Source organism: Chenopodium album, chromosome 23 (genome assembly GCF_948465745.1).
Source record: "Chenopodium album chromosome 23, dcCheAlbu1.1, whole genome shotgun sequence".
Lineage (NCBI taxonomy): Eukaryota > Viridiplantae > Streptophyta > Magnoliopsida > Caryophyllales > Amaranthaceae > Chenopodium > Chenopodium album.
This window is the reverse complement of record NC_137856.1, coordinates 21,614,468-21,637,259: the sequence shown is the minus strand read 5'-3', so window position 1 is coordinate 21,637,259 and position 22,792 is coordinate 21,614,468. Positions and strand designations below refer to the sequence as shown.

Genomic DNA, 22,792 nt, shown 5'->3' with positions numbered 1-22,792 from the left:
ACTCGTAGCCTCGTAGGATCATACGATTGAAAAGTAAGAATAACCTTAAAAAGATAAATTCTTTTGTGTCTATATATATCATCATATGTGGCTATCATCTATCAACATGTCACTAATTCATTACTTATTGTCTCCCTTATGTAGGTGAGATAAGTCATCAATAATTCGATTCAAAGATTAAAATGACACAAAAACTGACCGAATGAAAAAACTAGCACCCCATAATTATTTATGACACAATATGAAAAATGACATAAATGATATTGACCCAATAATAATAAGGTAATAGCTCAATAATTTTTGTAGTTTAATATTATCTTATATATATATTGAATTTGAACCAAAAACGAAAAGTTGAATCAATTTGATCAAATATTGAATCAACCTTATCTTAATCAAATTCAACTTAACCGAACCAAAATCAACCGAATCGGACTCAACCTGAACCAAAGTAATCTAATCCAAAGTTAACCCGGTCAAACAAGTCGTTTAGATATTGATTTGAATGTATTCAACTCGAATATGAACCAATTTGGAGTTAACCTGACTCAAACCCAACACAAACTCGACATATTTTGACCCTAAATTGACCCCAGCCCAAATGTGACCCAACACATTCCGAGGTGAGTTATGAAAAGAGTAACCTTGACCAGAATAGACACAACCTGTAGTATGTCAACCTAAACTCCATCCGACTAGCTAAATTGACCACCTCTAGACATTACAAACACCTACATTAACATGCATTGTATAACCTAACTTATCAAAATGAATTATAGTTAAATTATTTGCATTTAACCATATTTTCCTTTGTTTTTTTAATGCATCACATGGATTTAGGCTACATTCTTTGTAGTTTATTTTTACTGAACCTAAATGATTTTTATTTAAATGAAATTTTTTTTTTTGATAAAGTTCAATTATTTTACTAGATTGAAATTATTTTTATAGAAATGATACAATTTTCACTACTTTTTATTTTTTATTTTTTTTTTACTATGTGTCATCTTTAAAGTTACTAGGTTTTGCTAACTGAAATAATTTTTTTATACAGAACTGGACATTTTATTTGACTAAACTGAAATTATTTTTATTAAGTTCTATTTTGGTAAAGACATACAACAAGGCCTTAAACGGTGTTTTAGGATAGTTTTTTTGCTTCAATATTATATTGTGCATGTGGGTAAGTGGATGATTATTTACTTATTTCAATAAATGTATAATAAGGACCGTAATATAATGTGAAAGATATTAAGGAGTATAAAAGAGAGAGAAATGACAAATTATTTTCACTAAAGTTTTTAGGGGGAGGAGAGAGAGAGAGAGAGAGAGAGTTAATAGAGTATGATACGAAGTATAAAGTTAAAAAACCATTCAAAAAAAAAGAGATAATAAGGGGTGTATATGTAAATTACATCTAACTTTGGTTACATACTGTTTTCTCTCTCCTCTATCAACCTTTTGGTATTTTCTAATTTTCTCTTTCCTCCTCAACCTTTAGTTGTTTTTTATCTCCTCCTTCAACCTTCAATTTCAATGGTGGAAAGTACACATTTTCACTATATGACATCGAACAAGTCGAAATCAATGGAGGGAGAAAAGCTTACCTACCTTTTAGGGTTAACCATACCCATTATTTTCACTTTGTTATTTGGGTTTTTGTTTATCCCCGCCGGTGATGGTGGTGGAAAGTTGAATTTAATAGAGGAAGGACAACTCAGCTACCCTTTTAAGGTTAACCATGCCATTAATTTCTCCTTTTGTTATTATTAGGGTTTTGTTTAATTCAGTGAAGTTGATGAACGGAGTTGAAAGAGAAGGTTAAAGTGGGCAACGTTTGGAGGGAGAAGATTAAGGTGGGTGGGAAGAAAAAATATGAAAAAGAGGAAGATGAACATAAAGAAGAAGAAGAAGGTGGGAGGAAGAAGATGATGAATAGTAGTAAACCGGTGATTTAACGGTGTGAACTTCAAAAATCTGTCCAACTTGTCATAGTGGCCCACAAACAGTAAAAATATATATTTTAATCAAAATACACAATTTTCAATGCAACTTATATACGAATATGCCATTTGATAAACATAATTGGTTTATATCGGTTATAAAGTTCACTTAACCTTAAAAAATATATTAAGTAAAAATAATTTCAGTTTAGTAGAAATAATTTTAATTCGGTAAAAATCAATTCAGTTTAGTAAACATAAGTTCAGTTCAGTAAAATTTAGTAAATTTTAGAAGAGATATAACAGATATTCTAAAAAATAATTTCAGTTCAGTAAAAATAATTTCAATACAATAAAATTAATATCAGTTAGGCCCCTTTCACTTCACCTTATTTTTGCTGAACTGGAATTATTTTTATTGAACTGAAATTATTTTTGCCGAACATAAACTATTTTTACTGAACCGAAATTAATTTTACTGAACCAAAATTATTTTTGTTGAATTTAAATTAATTATACTAAACTGAAATTATTTTTGCTAAACCAAAATTAATTTTATTGAATATTTCTTCTTTATAGCTACTGAATTTTACTAAACTAAACTTATTTTTACTGATTGAAATTGTTTTTGCTGAACTAAACTTATTTTTACTAAAATGAAATTATTTTTACTGAATCAAACTTATTTATAATGAACTGAAATTATTTTTAATAAACTGAAATTATTTTTACTTAATACGAAGTAGTATTTTTTTGAGGTGAAGTGAACAGAGCTAAGTGATACTCCCTTCGTCCCTTATTGATATTCCCTTTTAGTCAAATTTTAGTCCCAAAATGTTCACCCCATTTGTTTTTTCCAACAACAATTATTATTATTACTCCCTTCGTGTTTTAATAAGTACACTTAGGGGTGTTCATAAATCGGTTCGGACCGAAAAAATGGACCGAACCGAATAATTCGGTCTGGTCTTCGGGTCTTGAAATTCATTTTTTCGGTCTTCGGTCCGATCCGGTCCAAAACCCTACAAAAATAGGTCTTGGACCGGGCCTTTTTTTATTAAAATATGTGTAAAACCTTAAATAATGGTTAAAATTATCCTTAATAAGCTTAGAAAACTTCAACTTTATTTATAAGTTTTTTTGTACTAAACATACAAAAAAATACGTAAAAATGATGTTAAAATATAGTTTTTCGTTTACTTTTTTTTTCGTGTTTTCCACAACTTTATTAAAGTTTAGTATTCTTTTTTTAAAAAAATCTTAAATCGGTCCAAAGCGGTCTGGTCCAGGTTCGGTCCTAGCTTAATCGATCCGGTTTTCGGTTCTTAAAATTCTAATTTTTGGTTTTCGGTCCAATCCGGGTCAGTCCTGATGAACAACCCTAGTTACACTTTCCAAATTCGGCCGTGTTTTAATAAGTGTTGCACCTCTTTTTTTTTGGCAAAAGAGTACCTTTAAATATTATAGCTCTCTCTTCTCTGTCATGGACTCACGATCCCTACTCATATTCACTAGTACTTTTTTAAAAATATATTTCCTCTCAACATTCATTACTTTTCAATAACCTATTAACCCCACTATCTCTACTCCACTTACCTCTTATTATATTCAAGTCAATTAAATTACCTAAAACTATGTGATGGTCAAATTGTAACGCTTATTAAAACACGGAGGGAGTAGCATTTTACTAAAATTCTCTCCAATTTGCAACAATATTTGTGCAAATTTAAATTTCTCATGTAAATTGTGTTTTTCTATGTACTTTTATTACTTTTTCAATCTACTTTTTTGTATACCCAATGTATATTTACCTTTTCAATATACTTTACTATTTCTTATTTATGTTTATTAATTTCCGTAAAAATAGCTCATAAGAGACTATCAATAAGGAACGAAGGGAGTACATTTTTTTAAAAAAAAAAAAAAACAAAGGGAGTATTAGATGTTGCATTTTTTCGCACAACAAAAAAAAGAGTCAACTATGTCAAGGTCGCTACGTCTTCGGTGGTCATTCAAAGGAGTAGTACAATAATTAAATGGTGCATTTTCTTGTTAATTTCGTTTATTATACTCTTTGTCTTTCGCACAACTCAACAATTCAAAGACAATGAATGATGGTTTAAAGTCTACGTCAACCTATCGACGTCGTACGAGCTTGAATAAGAACTTATTGCCGTATTGGAGCTGGCTTGAAAGGAGTATACATAGCCACATAGGGTCTCATTGCTTTAGAATTTTCAATGTAAACTAGCCTTCTGGCCCGTTCCATGCACGGGTTATTACGTAGAATATATATATATATATATATATATATATATATATATATATATATATATATATATATATATATATATATATATATATATATATATATATATATATATATATATAACGTGAACTGATTAGCTCAACTTTTTTTTTACTATTACTTTATTGTAAGTGTAGGAGATGAAAAGACTACGACTTTATTTTGGTGTAGTTGAAACACTTAATTTCCTTACTTAAATTGCAAGTTACATAATGCATAAAGACATAAACTTTATTTTTTGATAAAGAAGGTGGCATGTGGCATATGAGTGATTTGTGGTGACATGTGGCATATGGGTAATGTGTGGTTTGTGTTTTTAAATACTAAGTATAGATATAGATTTGTTGTATTAGAGCATCAACACTCGTGATATAATTTTATACCACGGTGTAAATATTCGTCTAAAAGTTGCAAATTTTTACTACCTTGGTGGCATAAAATTATACCATCAAATGGTATATACCATCTCATGGTAAAATTTTGCTACGTTCCACGTGAAATATGAATCAACCAGGTCACGCCATGTAGCCTGGTTGTCATACATCTTTTATTTATTTTTTTTCAATTGCATTTTAAGAAAAAATTATAAAGTAAAAAATTATAAAAAAATTACCATTGTTCATAATTTTTCAAGACATACACATAGACACCCATATTGATATAGTTTTATATATTTTTGAAATTCATTTTTTTCTACCTAAATTGCTTATTTTTATTTTATTAACTTTATAAATAGTAATTAGTTATTTTCAACATAAAACAAAATATAATTATAATTTAATTAAGCATATAATTCATACATATAGGAGAGAGAAAGTGTGATGGTAAACTTTTTTTATATACCATGGGTGGGGTGTTTTTTGGAGAAAGTATATTGTATTGTGATATAGATGATGTGGATGAGTGAGAAAGTGGTAGAGAGAGAGGTGGTATAAATTTTATACCCTGAGTTATGATGGCCTTATAGAGTACTTGTACGTGTATATGGGGTCTAGTAATTGCTTTAGAAATGTCAAAGTAAACTAGTCATTTTTGTAAAAGTTGTGACTAATTATTGTACCATGTTAAAGGAGGATCACGATTAAAGATTATTATTATTATTATTATTATTATTATTATTATGGGTTTTTCTACATGGTATCCTTGACTTTTGAGTTTTCTACCTGTACCCTTCTAAATTCAAATTTCTACAAGGTGACCTTGAGTTATTAATTTATTTTACATTATACTCTTGATTTTTTGGATTTTTCTATATAATACCATTGATTCATTGAGTAGTAAAATAAATGACTCTAAATTAATATGACTCAAACCAACACCATCTAAACAACTTATTTAGCACCCTCAAAGACAAAACTAACATGTTTATTGCAAAAAAACAAAAAAAAAAAAAAAAAAAAAAAAAGACTAACAACTTGAGTCCCCTCTTAAACAAGCTCTTTTTGTTAAAGTAGGAGCAGAAACAAAGTTCTTATCTTCCATCTCAAACAATCATATAAAAGTTTCACTAAATAGCGAATAATGAAGATTGGTGATTTCTCCATCTAATATAAATATAGAAGTGGTAAATAGATCATTTAGATGGTATAAGTTTGAGTCAAATTAAGTTAGAGTCATTTATTTTATAATTCAAGGGTACCATGTAGAAAAACTCAAAAACTCTAGGGCTCCTTATAGAACTTCACAGGTCAAATTTGAGAGTAGAAGGGGGCCGGGAGGTAAGGAAATCCCCCAACTCCTAAGCAAATGTAGTTAGTGGGACTCGAACTTGTGACTTCAAAATCACCGAATAACTTGTTTAATTATATGGGCGGGGTATTTATTTTTGTGTATTTTTTGTATTACATAGGCTGTTGTTAAATTTGAGAACTCCTTATATCTGAATACTCTTGTTTAAGCAAATCATTAACAATACAAAACACTCAATTCTCTACTCATATCTTACGTTAGTAATCTACTCGTTTTATAGAGGTCTAAACTTGTGCATACATATGGGGTCCAATTGCATTAGAAATGTCAAAGTAAACTAGTCATACAAAGTTGATTGATTGTACCTTGTTAAAGGAGGACCACGATTAACATGTTTGATGGGGTAGATATTTTTGTATTAATTATAGGTTGTTGTTAAGTTTGGGAATTCTTTATATAGGCTAAATACTCCTGTTAAAACAAGCCATGCATAACAATACAAAATATTATTATATCCAGTCTACCGTCGTCTACCCATTAAAAGTATCTAAACTAGCTCCAAAAATTCCATTGTAATAAAGATGGGTTGTTCAAGCTATGCTTTTCTACTCTCTTTGTGCGTGTGTTGGGTGTTGATGACACCTCTCATCACCGGCGAGGAAGTAGTGTCACCCCTTGTAATCGCTCTACACTGTTCTGATAAGTGTGGAAATTTGAGCATTCCTTACCCCTTTGGAATTGAAGAAGGTTGTTACTATAAACCACCAAATAATGAAAGATCATCCTCCTTCAAAATTAAATGTAATCTTTCTGAAACCCCTCCAACACCAATTTTTGGTACAAGTTTTGAGTTACTTAACATTTCGGTGATAGAAGGAGACATCCGCACAAAAGTTTATGCTTCTTACGATTGTTACAACCAAAGTGGGCGTGTTAGTGGTACGTTGCCTTCGTTTAACCTGGTGTCATTTACCTTATCTAGCATTAAAAATACATTAATTGCTATAGGGTGTGACACATATGCCTGGTTTACTGGTTATAGAGGTGGCAAGAAATATAATACCGGATGCATGACCATTTGCGCGGAGCCACAAGATGTGGTTGATGGGGAATGCTCCGGTGTTGGTTGTTGTCAAGCTTCTATTCCTAGTGGAGTTAACAACGCCACCGTGGAAGCACACAGTTATTTCAACCATAGTTATGTATATAGATTTAACCCATGTAATGCTGCATTTCCAGTGGCAAAAGATGCATTTACATTTAACAAAATGTATTTAAGTAAAGATATGGAGTACTACAAACACTTGATGTTACCTGTAATATTCAATTGGACCATTGGACATGAAAAGTGCTCTGTGGCGAAAGCAAAAAGAAGCTGCTTGTGTAAAGATAACACAGATTGCATTGATCCGGACCACGAATTGGGGTATCGTTGCAATTGCAAAGATGGTTATTCTGGAAACCCTTACCTTCCTCATGGATGCACAGGTATATATAAAAAATTTGTCCTTTTCACTTTTTAATTTGTTTTTGTTACCAATTTACTCAAGACTATATAGTCTATGCACAATTTTTATAAACACTTATTATCAATTGAATCGATCATCATCAAGAAAGAAAATTTTCTTGGCTAGTTTAATACAAGTATGTTACTCCAATTGACATTGTATAATGGGTGTTTGGATTTGCATTTCATTAGACATTGACGAATGCAAGGGAGCAAATGAATGCGAGAAAGCAGAGTATTGTGTCAACACAATCGGAAGTTATTATTGCAAATGTCCAAGGGGACACCACGGGAATGGGACCAAAGCCGATCCTTGCGTCTCTAACCAAAAGCCTTGGCTCATACCAGTTTTGGCTACAGCAGGTATGGAACATATATATACTGCTCATAAAAGATTTTGTCCAAAATTTCTTGTTTTATACTCCCTCCGTCCCCTTTTGATAGTCCCTTATAGACATTTTTTACGGGAATTAATAAACACAAATAAGAATAGTTAAAGTACATTGAAAAAGTAAATTAACATTGGGTATGCAAAAAAGTAGAGAGAGAAAGTAATAAAAGTACATGGGAAACCAAAATTTACATGGGAAATAAAACTTTGCACAAATATTGTTGCAAATTGGAGGGAATTTTGGTAAAAAACAAATATTAATGGTTGTTGGAAAAAGCAAATGGGGTGAACATTTTGGGACTAAAATTTACACATAAGGGACTATCAAAAGGGTACGGAGGGAGTATTTGTATTGTAAATTTTTTTTTATATAGAATCTTTAATGTGTCAAGCACATGTGCGATTGATTATAAATTATGAGGTCCATACTCATCTTATGACAACTTTTAGTTTATAACTCCATTGCTATATGCTCCATATGTCTTAAATCATTCAGTCCCCCTCAAACGACTATCACACGGTTTCTTGCCTGTTTATTGATTTAGCGGATAAATAAATAAAAGTATCAAAACAGAAATTACTAGTAAGATTTAAAAAAATATAAAATAAATTAAAAAAAAAAGAACAAAGGATTTATTTTCTTTCCCTCACATCTCTTATTTTTACAAAACTATATACCCACTATCACTTTTTAAAGTCTCAACAAATTTCGCTTATATGATATTTTAACAATTTCAAATCCACTGCATAAAATTCAATGTCGATTAAAGTGTTGCAATTATTAAAAAAAAATGAAGGGATACTGGATAATCCATAAATATGTGCATTATGATTTTTGTATTCTTTGTATTAATCATCTCACTTTTGTTTTAACATAACCCAACTTGGTTGCTACTCCATTATTCTACCATAGGTTTTAGCATTGTTGTACAGTACTTGTAGAAATTCACTAGATTTAGCCCACTAGTATTGATAGACTAAAGTCCATCCATAGTTCATTCTTGGTTGCAAATTGAGGCGTATATCCCGGCCTTCATGCATGTATAATTAGAAAAACTTTATATCTTGTAGGTGTTGGTGGTGGCATCATAATTTTGCTCCTGTTTGGGTTTCTCATGCACTATAAACAAGAGAAAAGACAAGTCAGAAAAATGCGAGAAAGTTTTTTTCGGCAGAATGGTGGTTTGCTTCTACATGAAAAGCTTTCTGGACGACAAGTTGATATATTGAAGATTTTTACAGTAGAAGATCTTGAAATTGCCTGCGACAATTATAATGATGAAAACATAATTGGACGAGGCGGATTTGGAGTTGTTTACAAGGGTATTTTGCCAAATAATCAAATTGTAGCAATAAAAAAATCTTTGAAGGTGGATCCAAATCAAGTTGAGCAATTCATCAATGAAGTTCTTGTTCTATCAAAAATCAATAACAGAAATGTGGTCAGGTTACTAGGTTGTTGTCTAGAGAGCGAAGTACCACTATTGGTGTACGAGTTTATCAACAATGGGACGTTATATGATCACTTACACAATGCAGTGAAAGCATCCCTTCTTAAATGGCATGTGCGTTTGAAGATTGCATCTGAGGTTGCCAATGTGTTATCATATCTACACAATACAATCTCAACACGGATAATTCATAGAGATATGAAATCGATGAACATACTCTTAGATGAAAGTTTCACTGCTAAGGTAACCGATTTTGGAGCTTCAAGATTGATTCCACCGGACCAGAGTCAATTCGCTACAATGGTGCTTGGAACTCGAGGATACCTGGATCCCGAATATTTGCAAACTAGTGAACTAACTGATAAGAGTGATGTTTATAGTTTTGGGGTTGTTTTGGTGGAGCTATTGACAAGAAAAAAGGTAATTTCTAATGATAGGCCCGAAGCCGAGAAATGTCTCGCTATGCATTTCCTCGTCAAGTTGAAAGAAGGTCGTTTGTTTGACATTCTTGACATTAACATAGCGAGTGAGGGAATAATTGAAGACATACAACAAATGGCTAATCTAGCTAAATGGTGTTTGATGTTGAAAGGAGAGGAAAGGCCTACCATGAAGGAAGTTGCAATGGAATTAGAAACTATAAAAAGAAAGGGATCCCATGATCCCCATCCATGGAACGATGATGGATCAGTTCGAAAAGATTGTGAATCTTTGCTCGTCGGAATTCCAAGATCAAACGAGTACTGTGGTTTTAGCAGTGGCATTGAATCTAATTCGTACGACTCACAGTTGCTTTCCTCTTTGGGAAGTGGTAGGTGATTGCAAGTCTTGTGGATGCCAATTGTATAGGTAAAATATATACTAGTATATTCTAATAAATTGAGTAGTAGTTCATATATGTATCTTTTTCATCTATACTTGAGCGTATTCAAAGTAAAATATTAAACTATTGGGGTAGAAATGTAAAATAACATTAATAATAATGCAAAATTATGATTGAGCACAAATTATTATATGTGCTTGGCCACACGGTGTGGCTAGCCATCATAGGGATTACTTGGTTGGTGTTCTAGGGGTTACTCGGTTAGTGTTCAGGGATTATTTCGTTCGTTAGCGTTATAGGGGTTATTCGATGAGTGTTACAAGGGTTACTTGATCGGTGTTTTAGGGGTTACTTTGTTATTTTATAAGTGGTCGCGCGGTGTGACTAGCCGCACACAAGATCAGCTAGTGATAGATTCAGTTATTACAATGGCTAAGCTATTTTATTATTACAATACTTTGGTCTCTTATATTTTGCAACATTTGTTTTCACAATCTTAAAAAACCATGTTTGACCACTTATTCAATATATATGTCTAACTCAAGTAAAAGAAAAAAAAAGTTGAAACTTTGATATTATAGATTTTTACGATTCTAATCGACTGAAAAAAAAAGAAAAAAAAAACAATTAGTGACATAATTTGTTTTAACTTTGAATATTCTGATGGTTTAAAGTTAGCATACCTCTAATCCGTATAATATTCTGATCATAGGGTGCTTATCTTCAATTTTCAATTATGATCAATGTTATTCCTGCTAAACCATTCCTAGCCAGGAAAGGTCTTAGACAGGGATACCCTATCTCTCTTTTCCTATTTGCAATAGGAATATTATACCTCTTTAGATGTATCTTTGAGTTGCACCAAAACCCTGATTTCAACTATCATCCTAGATGTGAGAAATTGAAGCTAACTCATTTAATGTTTGCCGATGATCTTTGGATGTTCTCTAGGTAGATATTGGTTCTGTAACTCTTCTCTTCCAGGCTTTTACCAAGTTCTCTGAAGCTTCAGGGCTTTCTGCTAATCTGGACAAAAGTGAAGTGTATTTTGGAGGTATTCTTGATGATGAGCAAGCTGCTCTTAGATCTTTAATTGTTGTTGCTTCTGGTTCTTACCCCTTTTAGATACCTTAGCTAGGGTGCCCTTCTCTTCTTAGAAGTTGACTATAGCTCGGTGTAAACCTTTGGTTGACAAGGTGACTGCTAGATGGACAACTAGGCATCTTGCATATGCTGGCAGGCTGTAACTTGTGAAAAATGTTCCTTTTGGTGTTCAAACCTATTGGGCACAAATTCTTATCCTTTCTAAAATGATTTTGAAAGAAATTGAATCAAGATTTAGGGTATTTCTTTGGACTAGGGAAGCTAACCCCTTAAAGAAGTCCCTGGACTCTTGGTCTTAATTTGTCTCCCTAAGGTTAGTGGTATGTGAAATCTAATCTCCCTCATGAAGGAATTGTCTCTTCGATAAGTGCAATTACTGGATATATCAAGGATCACAATTATGGAGATAATAAGTTCATTCTATTGGGGCGTTATCCTCTGTTGCTAGACTATGAGAGATGATCTTTGGGCTAGTCAAATAGTCCAAAGCCCTTTAGAATGGAATCTATAAGGTCACACACAAGGGTAATGGGTTAAGCAAGTTAGAGGCCCATTAATGAGCCTCATGAGCATTTAATTAGTCATAAGTATGATTGGGCTAAGTGTAGTTTGAGTGGGATTAGGAATTGGGCTTTGACTTGGACTATTATTTAGAGATATGATCTATAAATAATAGTCATGCCTAGGGTTGATTAATCAAGTCACAATTAACATACAGTGAATTGTGAATCTAAGCAACCAACATCCAAAGCCCTCACCCCTCTCAATCTCACGGCCCTCTCTCTCCTCTCTCACCCACGGTCGGCCACCCTAGTGGTCCTCGTGGTGTTGCGCGGTGGTTCTTGGCTAGTTCGTTGTTCGTTCATCTCCGATCCGTAGAAGGTCGATTGAAGAGTTCTTTCGCGACTAACTAGCATTAGTTGAGGTCTTAATTTGTGCCCGTGGACTAAGTAGAGGAATCACACTTAAGGTTCTTTATCTCCCTTGTTCTTGCTCGATCACCGGTGGAATCACGCTTCAAATATATAATTCTTACTTCTTTATGTGTTATGCATGAGATCCTTGGTTTGGTGCTATATGAATATGATTCATGTTAATTCCGCAATTAGTACCTATAATCTCCTACAGTGGTATCAGTTAGCCTCTTGCAATTACATATATTGAGTAATAATTCTTTGATAATCCACAATTTTAATTCAATTAGAAGGGAGAATAATTTAATTATGGGTCAATTGTTATTTTAAATGCGATTTAACAATGTAAAATCATTAAAGTTGTTTAATTTTGCTCCATATTAGCCATTAATGGATCTGAAAATTGCCCTATAAGTTTCGAAAATTTCGAACCCCAAGAACCCTAATTTTCGAAAATTTCGAAAATTTTAAACCCTAATTTGTGAAATTTTGTGTTTAATTTTGATTTATTTCGATGGTAATATGTTTAAAGAATTTAATCTATTTGATTACGTATTAAAATTATGAATTTTCATGATCAATTTATTTAATTTAAAGTGTTAAATTAAAATGGGGATTAATTTCATAAGAACCCTAATTTTAAAATTGAATATGATTTAGTTTGGAATTAATTGGACCACATAAAGTTTAATTTTAATTTTACAAAATCTGTTTTGTTTTATTAAATTAAAATAATAACAAAAAAAGGGATTGAGGTGCAGCAGCCGCAGCTGGGTGGCGCAGCCACGGCGACTGCCGCACCGGTGGTGGTCCAGGAGGGAGGGGTGGGCTGGGCTCGGATCGGACAGGGGCAGCGCAGCAGTGCACCACCCCCTTGCGTGTGCTGCTGCTGCTGTCCTTGCGTCGCTGCAGGGGCCAGGTGTACGGCCACCGTGGCCGGCTTCGGCTGGCCACACCACGGTGGCTGACGCGGTTTTCTCAAAAAAAAAGTTATTTTATTTTATTTTGGAAAAAATCCGATTTTCAAATTTTAAAAGATAAGTTTTAATTTCGAAAAGATAATTAACAAGATTAAAGTTAATAATTTTGTTAAGTTTGGATAATTATCAAGCAAAAGATTCTATTTGGATAATGATTGATTAAATAATATGATTATCCCATAATTATTTATGGATAATAATTGATTTAAAATATGTGATTGGTTAGTAATTAGGATAGAATTTCCTAAATTAATTAGGATAATCATGGAAAATAAATATGATTTATCTTCCATAATTAAAATAAGATTTGATTCTATCTCATACCTAAATTAAAATATATGATATTTTATGATTGGTCATGAATAATATATGATATTATATAATTACGGTAATTAATTAAAATATGAGATATTTAGGAGCCATGTTTCCTTAATTATGATCATTCGATGTTATAGTTTAGGAAAGCATGATGAGTGATTTATTATATGACACTTTATAATATATGATATTGTTTATTGTTATATATAGACTAGTATGGCCCATAGATTCTAAATACGATCTGCGCATCGTGATGTATTTTTGTAATCTAAATACGGTCTGCATGCCGTTAAGTACTTTTGTAATTTATTTTATTTTATTTAAGTAGTAGATGAATAGAATAGCATTACACGTTGCAATTTATCCAAAAGCCAATGAAGTGAAGGCCCAAAGGAGCTAGATGGATAAGATCCATGAAGGTTCAAGTGGGAGCTTATTTGCTTTTTTAGTTTTTCTTAGGATTAAGGGGCCATACTATGTCATGTTTTATTTATGCATTAGTAGATTATGCATGCTTAGGTTTATTTATGTTGCTTGATGATGCGCTAGAGTTCACTAAATAATCACAACATAATAAATCTAGATCCCAGTAATATTAATGTAGCTTTTCCAATTAAAAGCCCGACGAAACCTTCGATCGTTTATGATAGGTCGGCTTCAGCAGAGTGTCATAATATATCTTGGGGAAGTGGGGATAGATCACGTTCTACACTTTTAATTGGTTATATTCAACAAGGTTACCTAAAGATCAGTTTAGAACCTTGAAGCTAGGGGTAATAATTAAACATGTGATGGTTAATTATTCAACCAAGAATTACAAGAGTTGTAATCAGTAAAGAGTTTACTCACCTTGAAAATGTAATGGTTGATGGTAGGGCCTCAGTCCGGTCAATTATTGCACAAATAAAGAATCTTGGAATCATTTTATTCAATAGGGATCATTTAAAATTGAATAAATGCTTTAAAGTTACCAAAATTGAAATTGCAATGGTACTTTAAATTTATAAAGCATAATTATTGAATTTTGCCTCGTTTTGTTTTTGTTTGTAGATGAATAACTTATATGACAACACAGATTTACCAATGAAACTCAATTTAAGGCTAAATCTCAAAAACTACAGAGAGTCAGGAACCTAATACTGGAATCTATTCCAAATTGTTGGTATAATAGATTCAATCGGTATGAGATGACCAACTTGTATCAATGTCTTCGTGCTATCTGTAGAGGTGGCATGGGGGCATTGGGTAGTGGAGGTGTCAACGATCCTAATGTAAGAGAGATCGTTAACTTGATCCCTCAGATTTACTATTCCTGGGCTGACAGTTTAAGGTATGAGACTTACAAGATTCATGGCAAGATAATGGCAAAGAAACTCTTACCCGGTCAGTTAGTGAGGAACCATGTCAATGAATTGATTGATTTAATCAATCAAATGGATATCCTTGGGAAACCGATCGATGATGACTCCGCGCGTGATATTATCTTGTTCTCGCTCCATGATGGTTTTGATATGGTAAGACTTTCTCATAATGATGAGGGATCATCAGCAAATTTGATCTACATCTTACTTAACCATGCTGAAGAGTTCCTGATAAGGAGAGAATGCCAATCTTCTTTTGTGGTGGATGGCAAGTCCATACACCAGGGTGTCCCCATTACACACCAGTGAAAACAGAAGGCAAGGAGTTACTTGATGTTTTTGTTGTAGAGATTGATCTTTCTTCATCTTCCACTTGGGTATTCGATACCGGTTGTGGTGCTAACATCGTTAATGACGTGCAGGGCTTAAGAGGAAGTAGGTAGCTAGAACCGGGGGAAATAACACTTCGAGTAGGAAATGGAGCAAAAGTTGCTGCACTTGCTATTGGGAGTTACCATTTGAGACTTCCTTCTGGACTTATTTTGGTGCTTAATAACTGTTATTATGTACCTAGCATTACTAAAAACATTATTTCAGTTCCAGTTTTAGATACTGAAGGTTTTTCATTTGAAATAAGAGACAAGCGTTGTTTTATTTCGAAAGAAAATATGTTATATGCTAATGCTAAGTTAATTAATGGCTTGTATATCTTAGAATATGCAACTCATGTCTACAACATAGATCATAAAAAGCAGAAAACAGATGGTTCAAACCCAACTTACCTATGGCATTGTAGGCTTGGTCATATTAACCTAAAGCGCGTCCAGAAATTATATAAGGACGGACTCCTTTCTTCTTTTGATTATGAATCATTTGAAAATTGTGAGTCATGCTTGCTTGGAAAAATGACTAAGTCACCCTTTACGGGTATAGGTGAAAGAGCTAGTGACCTTTTGGGACTCATTCATACAGATGTGTGTGGACCAATGAGTTCAAAAGCTAGGGGTGGATATAATTACTTCATTACTTTCACTGATGATTTAAGTAGATATGGTTACATTTACTTAACGAAGAACAAGTCGGAAGCCTTTGAAAAGTTCAAAGAATTCCAGAATGAAGTACAAAACCAACTTGGGAAAACAATTAAAGCATTACGATCTGATCGTGGTGGTGAATATTTAACCCAAGAGTTTGACGAACATCTGATTAATTGTGGAATACTTTCACAATTAACCCCTCCAGGAACACCTCAGTTAAATGGTGTGTCAGAAAGGAGGAATAGGACTCTACTAGATATGGTTAGGTCCATGATGAGCTTTACTGATCTTCACATATCATTTTGGGGATATGCATTAGGAGCAGCTGCTAGAATACTAAACAAAAGCCCATCCAAAGCAGTTGAAAATACTCCATATGAGATGTGGAATGGAAGAGCTCCAAAATTGTCTTTTCTCAAGATTTGGGGATGTGAAGCCTGTGTAAAACGTTTACAAGGCGATAAACTACACCCCAAATTAGACAAATGTTTCTTTGTGGTTTATCCTAAAGAAACAAAAGGGTATTACTTCTACAATCGCGAAGATAACAAAGTGTTTGTTGCTCGCGATGGTGTCTTTCTAGAAAAGGAATTTCTCTCTAGAAAGCCAAGTGGGAGTAAAGTGGTTCTCGAAGAAATTCGAGACGAGCAACAAATGGATGTGGATAACACCACGTCAGAGACGAGGGCGCATGAAACGATTAATCATGCGTCGGAGCAAGCTAATTCCCCTAGCGAGACTCCTATCGTCCCACTTGAATCTAATTCATGCGAAAATCTTCAAGGAGTTGGAGAGAAAATTTCTACTATTGCTCCTACCCGACGTAGGTCTGCCAGAATTGGAAACAAACAGTTTGTTGAGGTTCTGTTAACTGAGGATTCTGAAATCTTCCTACTGGAATATGAGGAACCCACAACCTACAAGCAAGCTTTGGTGAGCCCCAACTCAGAAAAATGGCTTGAGGCCATGATATCCGAAATGGAATCGATGTCTGAAAATAAAGTGTGGACCCTAGTAGACTTGCCTAATGGGGTAAAACCCATTGGTTGCAAATGGGTCTACAAGATTAAAATAGACAAGGATGGAAATGCCTACATCCATAAAGCAAGACTGGTTGCAAAAGGATACAGACAGATTCATGGTATTGACTATGATGAAACTTTTTCCCCAGTAGCAATGCTTAAGTCCATTCGGATTCTTCTAGCGATTGCTGCATTTTTCGATTACGAAATTTGGCAGATGGATGGCAAAACCGCCTTCTTGAATGGGTTCTTGACATAGGAAGTGTACATGACACAACCTGAGGGTTTTGAAGATCCAGATTATCCTAGAAAGGTATGCAAGCTTGAGAAATCCATTTGTGGATTAAAGCAGGCATCCAGGAGTTGTAATCTTCGTTTTGATGAAGCAATCAAAAGGTTTGATTTTATCTAAAGTGAAGAGGAACCTTGTGTATACAAGAAGTCTAGTGGGAGCAGCGTAGTTTTCTTAGTCTTGTATGTGGATGACATACTACTCATGGGAAATGACATACCAATGCTTGAGTCAGTCAAGGAATGGTTGAAGAGTTGTTTTTCCATGAAAGACTTGGGTGACACCGAGTAGATTTTGGGAATCAAGATCCATAGAGACAGGTCTCGAAGGATGATTGGACTAAGTCAAGAGACTTATATTGATAAGGTTCTTGACAGGTTTGAGATGACAAACTCCAAGAGAGGTTTTCTCCCCATGACCCATGGCATTACGCTCAGTAAATCTCAATGCCCGATTATGCCAGATGAGATGAGACGTATGGCTATCATTCCTTATGCTTCTGAAATAGGATCGATTATGTATGCCATGATTTGTACAAGGCCAGATGTTGCATATGCTCTAAGCATGTGCAGCAGGTTTCAAGCAAATCCAGGTGAAGCACACTGGACAGCTGCCAAGAACATCCTTAAGTACTTGAGAAGAACGAAAGGAATGTTCCCAGTGTACGGTGGTGAAGATGAGTTGGTTGTCAAAGGTTATACGGATGCGAGTTTCCAAACAGACAGGGATGACTTCAGATCTCAATCTGGGTACATTTTATGTCTGAATGGAGGAGCAGTGAGCTGGAAGAGTTCAAAGCAAAGCACTATAGCAGACTCTACGACAGAATTAGAGTATTTGGCTGCTGTTGAAGCAGCTAAGGAAGCAGTTGGATAAAGAAGTTCCTAACTGAGCTAGAGATCGTACCAAGTGCTCAAAAGGGAATCGCGGTGTACTATGACAATAATGGCGCCATTGCTCAATCAAAGGAAGCTAGGTCACACTTCAAATCCAAACATGTAGAGAGGAAGTTTCACCTCATTCGAGAGATCGTTGACAGAGGAGATGTCAAGATGAGCAAAATTCATACGGATGAGAACATTGCTGATCCACTACTAAACCCCTTCCATTGCCTAAGCATGAGAAGCATACTAGTGCAACTGGATTGAAGCGAATGATTTAATTAGAAGTTGTTATTTTTTTTTGAGAAAAATAAATTACATATGTAATACATTCATTTGCAGAATTATGTTTAAACAGAAATTTATAGTTTCTCTTATTTAATTGTGGTTTCAATATTAAATAAAATGTCCAAAATAATTATGAATTGATGGGCTCACTAGGTTAATGACCTTTTGAATGAAACCCCACAGGTGAACTAAATTCATATATTATTTAAGTTCCTAGTTCGGAATCATTAAAATGGACATAAATGATTTCTTAAATTGGACTAGCATGTTAAGATTGATTGGATAGCGCAGTTTCATGGGCTATAGGAGCGTAAGATGCTCGGTCAATCACATGGATATGCATGAATGATGCATGATCGAACCATAGACCTACTTTGAAGTTCAAGTATAGAGCTTCTGGATATATTAGTGGATTCCTTTGACATGAGTGGAACATTGATCTCATTCAATGGACGTTATAATTGTGGTACATTCAAACGTCTTCCCGTAACTGGAGATTATAAAGGGTGTTTCCTGGTTATTTCAGAAGTTGAGTGGGAGCCTTGGTTGCCACAAGATTGGATAGAGTCTTCCTATTTAATTAGGAATGTGTCTTATTTTGGTCTCTTGAAGAGGGAGAATTCAGAAAATGCATGGCCGTGCTCAAGTGTGTTACATAGTAACCATTTGTTTTGTAATTCTAACTCAGATTTCAGGAAATGATTTGTAGATTAATAATGATTACATAAGATGCAATCAAATTATCAAATCGACACAAAATGACTTAAGGAATTTGAATATTGTGCACTTGTCTTAGACAAGTGGGAGATTGAAGGAATTGTGTCTTCGATAAGTGCAATTACTAGATATATCAAGGATCACAATTACAGAGATAATAAGTTCATTCTATTGGGGTGTCATCCTCTGTTTCTAGACTATGAGGGATGATCTTTGGGCTAGTCAAATAGTCCAAAGCCCTTTAAAATGGATCCTATAAGGTCACACACAAGGGTAATGAGTTAAGCAAGTTAGAGGCCCATTAATGGGCCTCATGAGCATTTAATTAGTCATAAGTATGATTGGGCTAAGTGTAGTTTGAGTGGGATTAGGAATTGGGCTTTGACTTGGACTATTATTTAGAGATATGATCTATAAATAATAGTCATGCCAAGGGTTGATTAATCAAGTCACAATTAACATACAGTGAATTGTGAATCTAAGCAACCAACATCCAAAGCCCTCACCCCTCTTAATCTCACGGCCCTCTCTCTCCCCTCTTGAGGTTCTTTATCTCCCCTCTTAAGGTTCTTTATCTCCCTTGTTCTTGCTCGATCACCGGTGGAATCACGCTTCAAAGGTAAAATTCCTACTTATTTATGTGTTATGCATAAGATCCTTGGTTTGGTGCTATATGAATATGATTCATGTTAATTCCGCAATTAGTACCTATAATCTCCTACACCTCCCTGAGTGGAACCTTGCTGCTATTACCAAGATTCTATGAGACCTTGCTCATAAGGCTGATAGCCTTTGGATGGGTAAAATGGGTGCACAGTACATTTATTATTTCAAGGATAAACCATGGTGGGTGCTTAAAAGAATTCAAAAATGTAGAGCTAACATTGACAATATTGGTGATTTGGATACTGCGATGGAGGGTAACAGAGTCAAGATCAAGAAAATTTACCAGTTCATCACAATTCAGGCACCAAAAGCGGAGTGGAGAAGAATCATTTGCAACAATTCTGCATCTCCAAAGAGTCCATTCATTACTTGGCTTGTTGTAAGGAATAAAGGAACATATTAGTAACTAAAGAAAGGCTGCAAAACTGGAATATTCAATGTGATCTTGTCTGCTTCTTATGCTCTCAAAATTTGGAAATTGTCCAGCATCTCTTTTTTGAATGCTCTTTTGCTAAAGTTGTGTGGTTGCAGGTTCTGAAGCTGTTTAGCTATAATAGAACACTTGGTAATTTTGAGGCTAAGATTCAATGGATCTCAAATATCTATAGAAAGATCAGACCTAAGAATAGGCTTTTGGGAATGTGCTTTGCTGATGCTGTATACCACATTTGGTTACAAATTAAAGGAATGATGTGATCTTTGCAGGGACTTACAAACCTGTTGATATAGTGTTTAGGGATATTTTGTTTGTTGTTGCTTGTAGATGTCCAATTTCTTGTAGATATTTTGTTTTGTCTTAAGAGTACCCTTCCTAGAAGGTGCCTCTTCTCCTGAGTCCAGTTATTGTTGTCCCTTGCTCTTTTAGGAAACCTTCCTAGCAGGTTGTCGTGGTTTAAGAGGGTATAGGACTGTTTTAGGTGGTTGTTTGGCCTTTTGGCTTGTGTAGTTTAGATTTTGTAACTTAGCTTCTATTTTAAGTTGTAATATTTCTCTTTGGTAATTTCTATGTACCAAAAAAAAAAAAGATAATATTGTATAAAAGTTGACTTATTCTTAGTTAATATAAATGTTGACTCATTTAAAAATAAATCAAAATGTAGACTTACTTTGAGCTAACCGCGTAAAAAATTGTTGAATTTTGTCAGATTTTCCTTAGTTTTATAATAGAACTAGGTTACACCCCGTGCAATGCACGGATGTTGAATAACTATAATAATAATAATAATAATAATAATAATAATAATAATAATAATAATAATAATAATAATAATAATAATAATAATAATTTATGTATATATACATAGTATATGTATATATACATAGTATATATAATATATATATATATATATATATATATATATATATATATATATATATATATATATATATATATATATATATATATATATATATATATATATATATATATATATATATATATATATATATATAAATAATGAATCGGCCCGGTATTAACAATCATGAAATATATTAAAACAATAAAAACTTTTGAGAAAAAGTTAATTGAATACGGAGTATGTAATAGTTATAATGTGCAAGTTGATATTTTAGGAAATTTGCTATAGATTTTATATAAATTTAAATCATAATCTAGATACAAACTTTATTTTTATATAAAAATGATTTTTTTGAATTAGAAAGTAATTTTGACGGAATTTTTTAATAAAATATTGTCAAGTGTCCTCTTAGATTCACTTTTAGTAGTATGTAATAGATATATTGGGGCTTGTTCATATTTTTTATTTTCACTTACAATTACTTCAAGTTTGATGAGTTTATAATTTAACATAATTTCGGGAAAAATTCAAGTTCCTATAAGGGCTATCCAATTCAAATTACAACTAATATAAGTTTTAATAAGGTTTAATAACTTCAGACAAGTTCATGACTACAACTAATATAAGTTTTAATAAGGTTTAATAACTTCAGATTAGTTCATGCATGTAAGCTTAGATGTGTCCAGATTCTAAGATAACTTCTATAGAGAATCAGGTGAATAGAACACATTCTTGGACTATATGTGGTCAACGCTTTACCCATGTACTTTTTCATTGTTAGTGTTTTTTATCATTAGAATGTTAACTATGTTTCATAATAAATATTTTAAATTTTTTAGTTTAAGTAATGTATACAAAAATTAAATGTCAAAGTTGTATATTTATACTTATACTAGTATATTAAAAGACGTTTCTAAAAACGTCAATATGCCACGTAGGGCCTAATCTGATTTACTGAACTGAGCTGAACTAAACTAAACTAAACAGAAATGAACTTATTAGAGCTGAGTTGAACTAAATAGAGCTAAAATGAATATTTTATGAGAGAAGGAAAGTAGGAACTAAACTGAACTGAACTGATTAAAGCTATACTGAACTAAACTAAATTGAACTAAACTGAATAGAAATTAAGTTGAAGAGAACAAGCCCGTAGTCCCTTTTTTTTTATTGCGCTACGTCACCTTCCCAACATCTCATGACGCCATATCCTCACTCAAGCAATCTTTATCATTTACGCCATGTTACCAAAGAATCAAACCACAAGGTTCAATTAAGAAAAAAGATAAATATGTAAACATTACTCTGTAACAAAGATGACTATTTAACCATCAAAGTCAATTATCAGCTAATTATTAATACGTAAAAACATTTATATAAATGCAAACCACAATGTTCAATTAAGAAAAAAGATAAATTTATTGATTACATGTTTACAACAGTAACAACATGCGGCAACGCCTGGGCTACTCACTAGTTGAAATTAAAATAGTCAAAATGTTAATAAAAAAAATCAAATTTTACTAATCAGCCATCAGTAATTGAGTAGGGTGGGCTGCCAGTAGGTTGACAGGGTAAAGTCGTATCCCCTAATCAAAAGTAATACCTAAGTCCTCTAACTAATGTAGATAGGGAAGTAGGGTCGAATCCACAGGGAAACTAGTCAATCTATTCCTAATTACTCCCTCCGTCCCCAAATGATAGTCCCTTATGACTTATTTTTAGTCCCAAATTGATAGTCCCATTTGCTTTTTTCAAGTACCATTAATATCAATTTTTTATCAAAATTTCCTCCAATTACAACA

At 33.4% G+C, this 22,792-nt stretch overlaps 1 protein-coding gene across 1 annotated transcript; it reads left to right on the top strand.

Moving 5' to 3' along the window:
- The first annotated feature begins 6,419 nt into the window (after positions 1–6,419).
- LOC145609291 (wall-associated receptor kinase 2-like) lies at positions 6,420–11,180 on the top strand. Its single transcript, XM_081664811.1, has 3 exons — positions 6,420–7,428; positions 7,640–7,810; positions 8,910–11,180. Exons 1-3 carry the CDS (start codon positions 6,522–6,524, stop codon positions 10,106–10,108), a joined length of 2,277 nt encoding a protein of 758 aa, XP_081520937.1. The 5' UTR covers positions 6,420–6,521; the 3' UTR covers positions 10,109–11,180.
- The last annotated feature ends 11,612 nt before the right edge of the window (positions 11,181–22,792 follow it).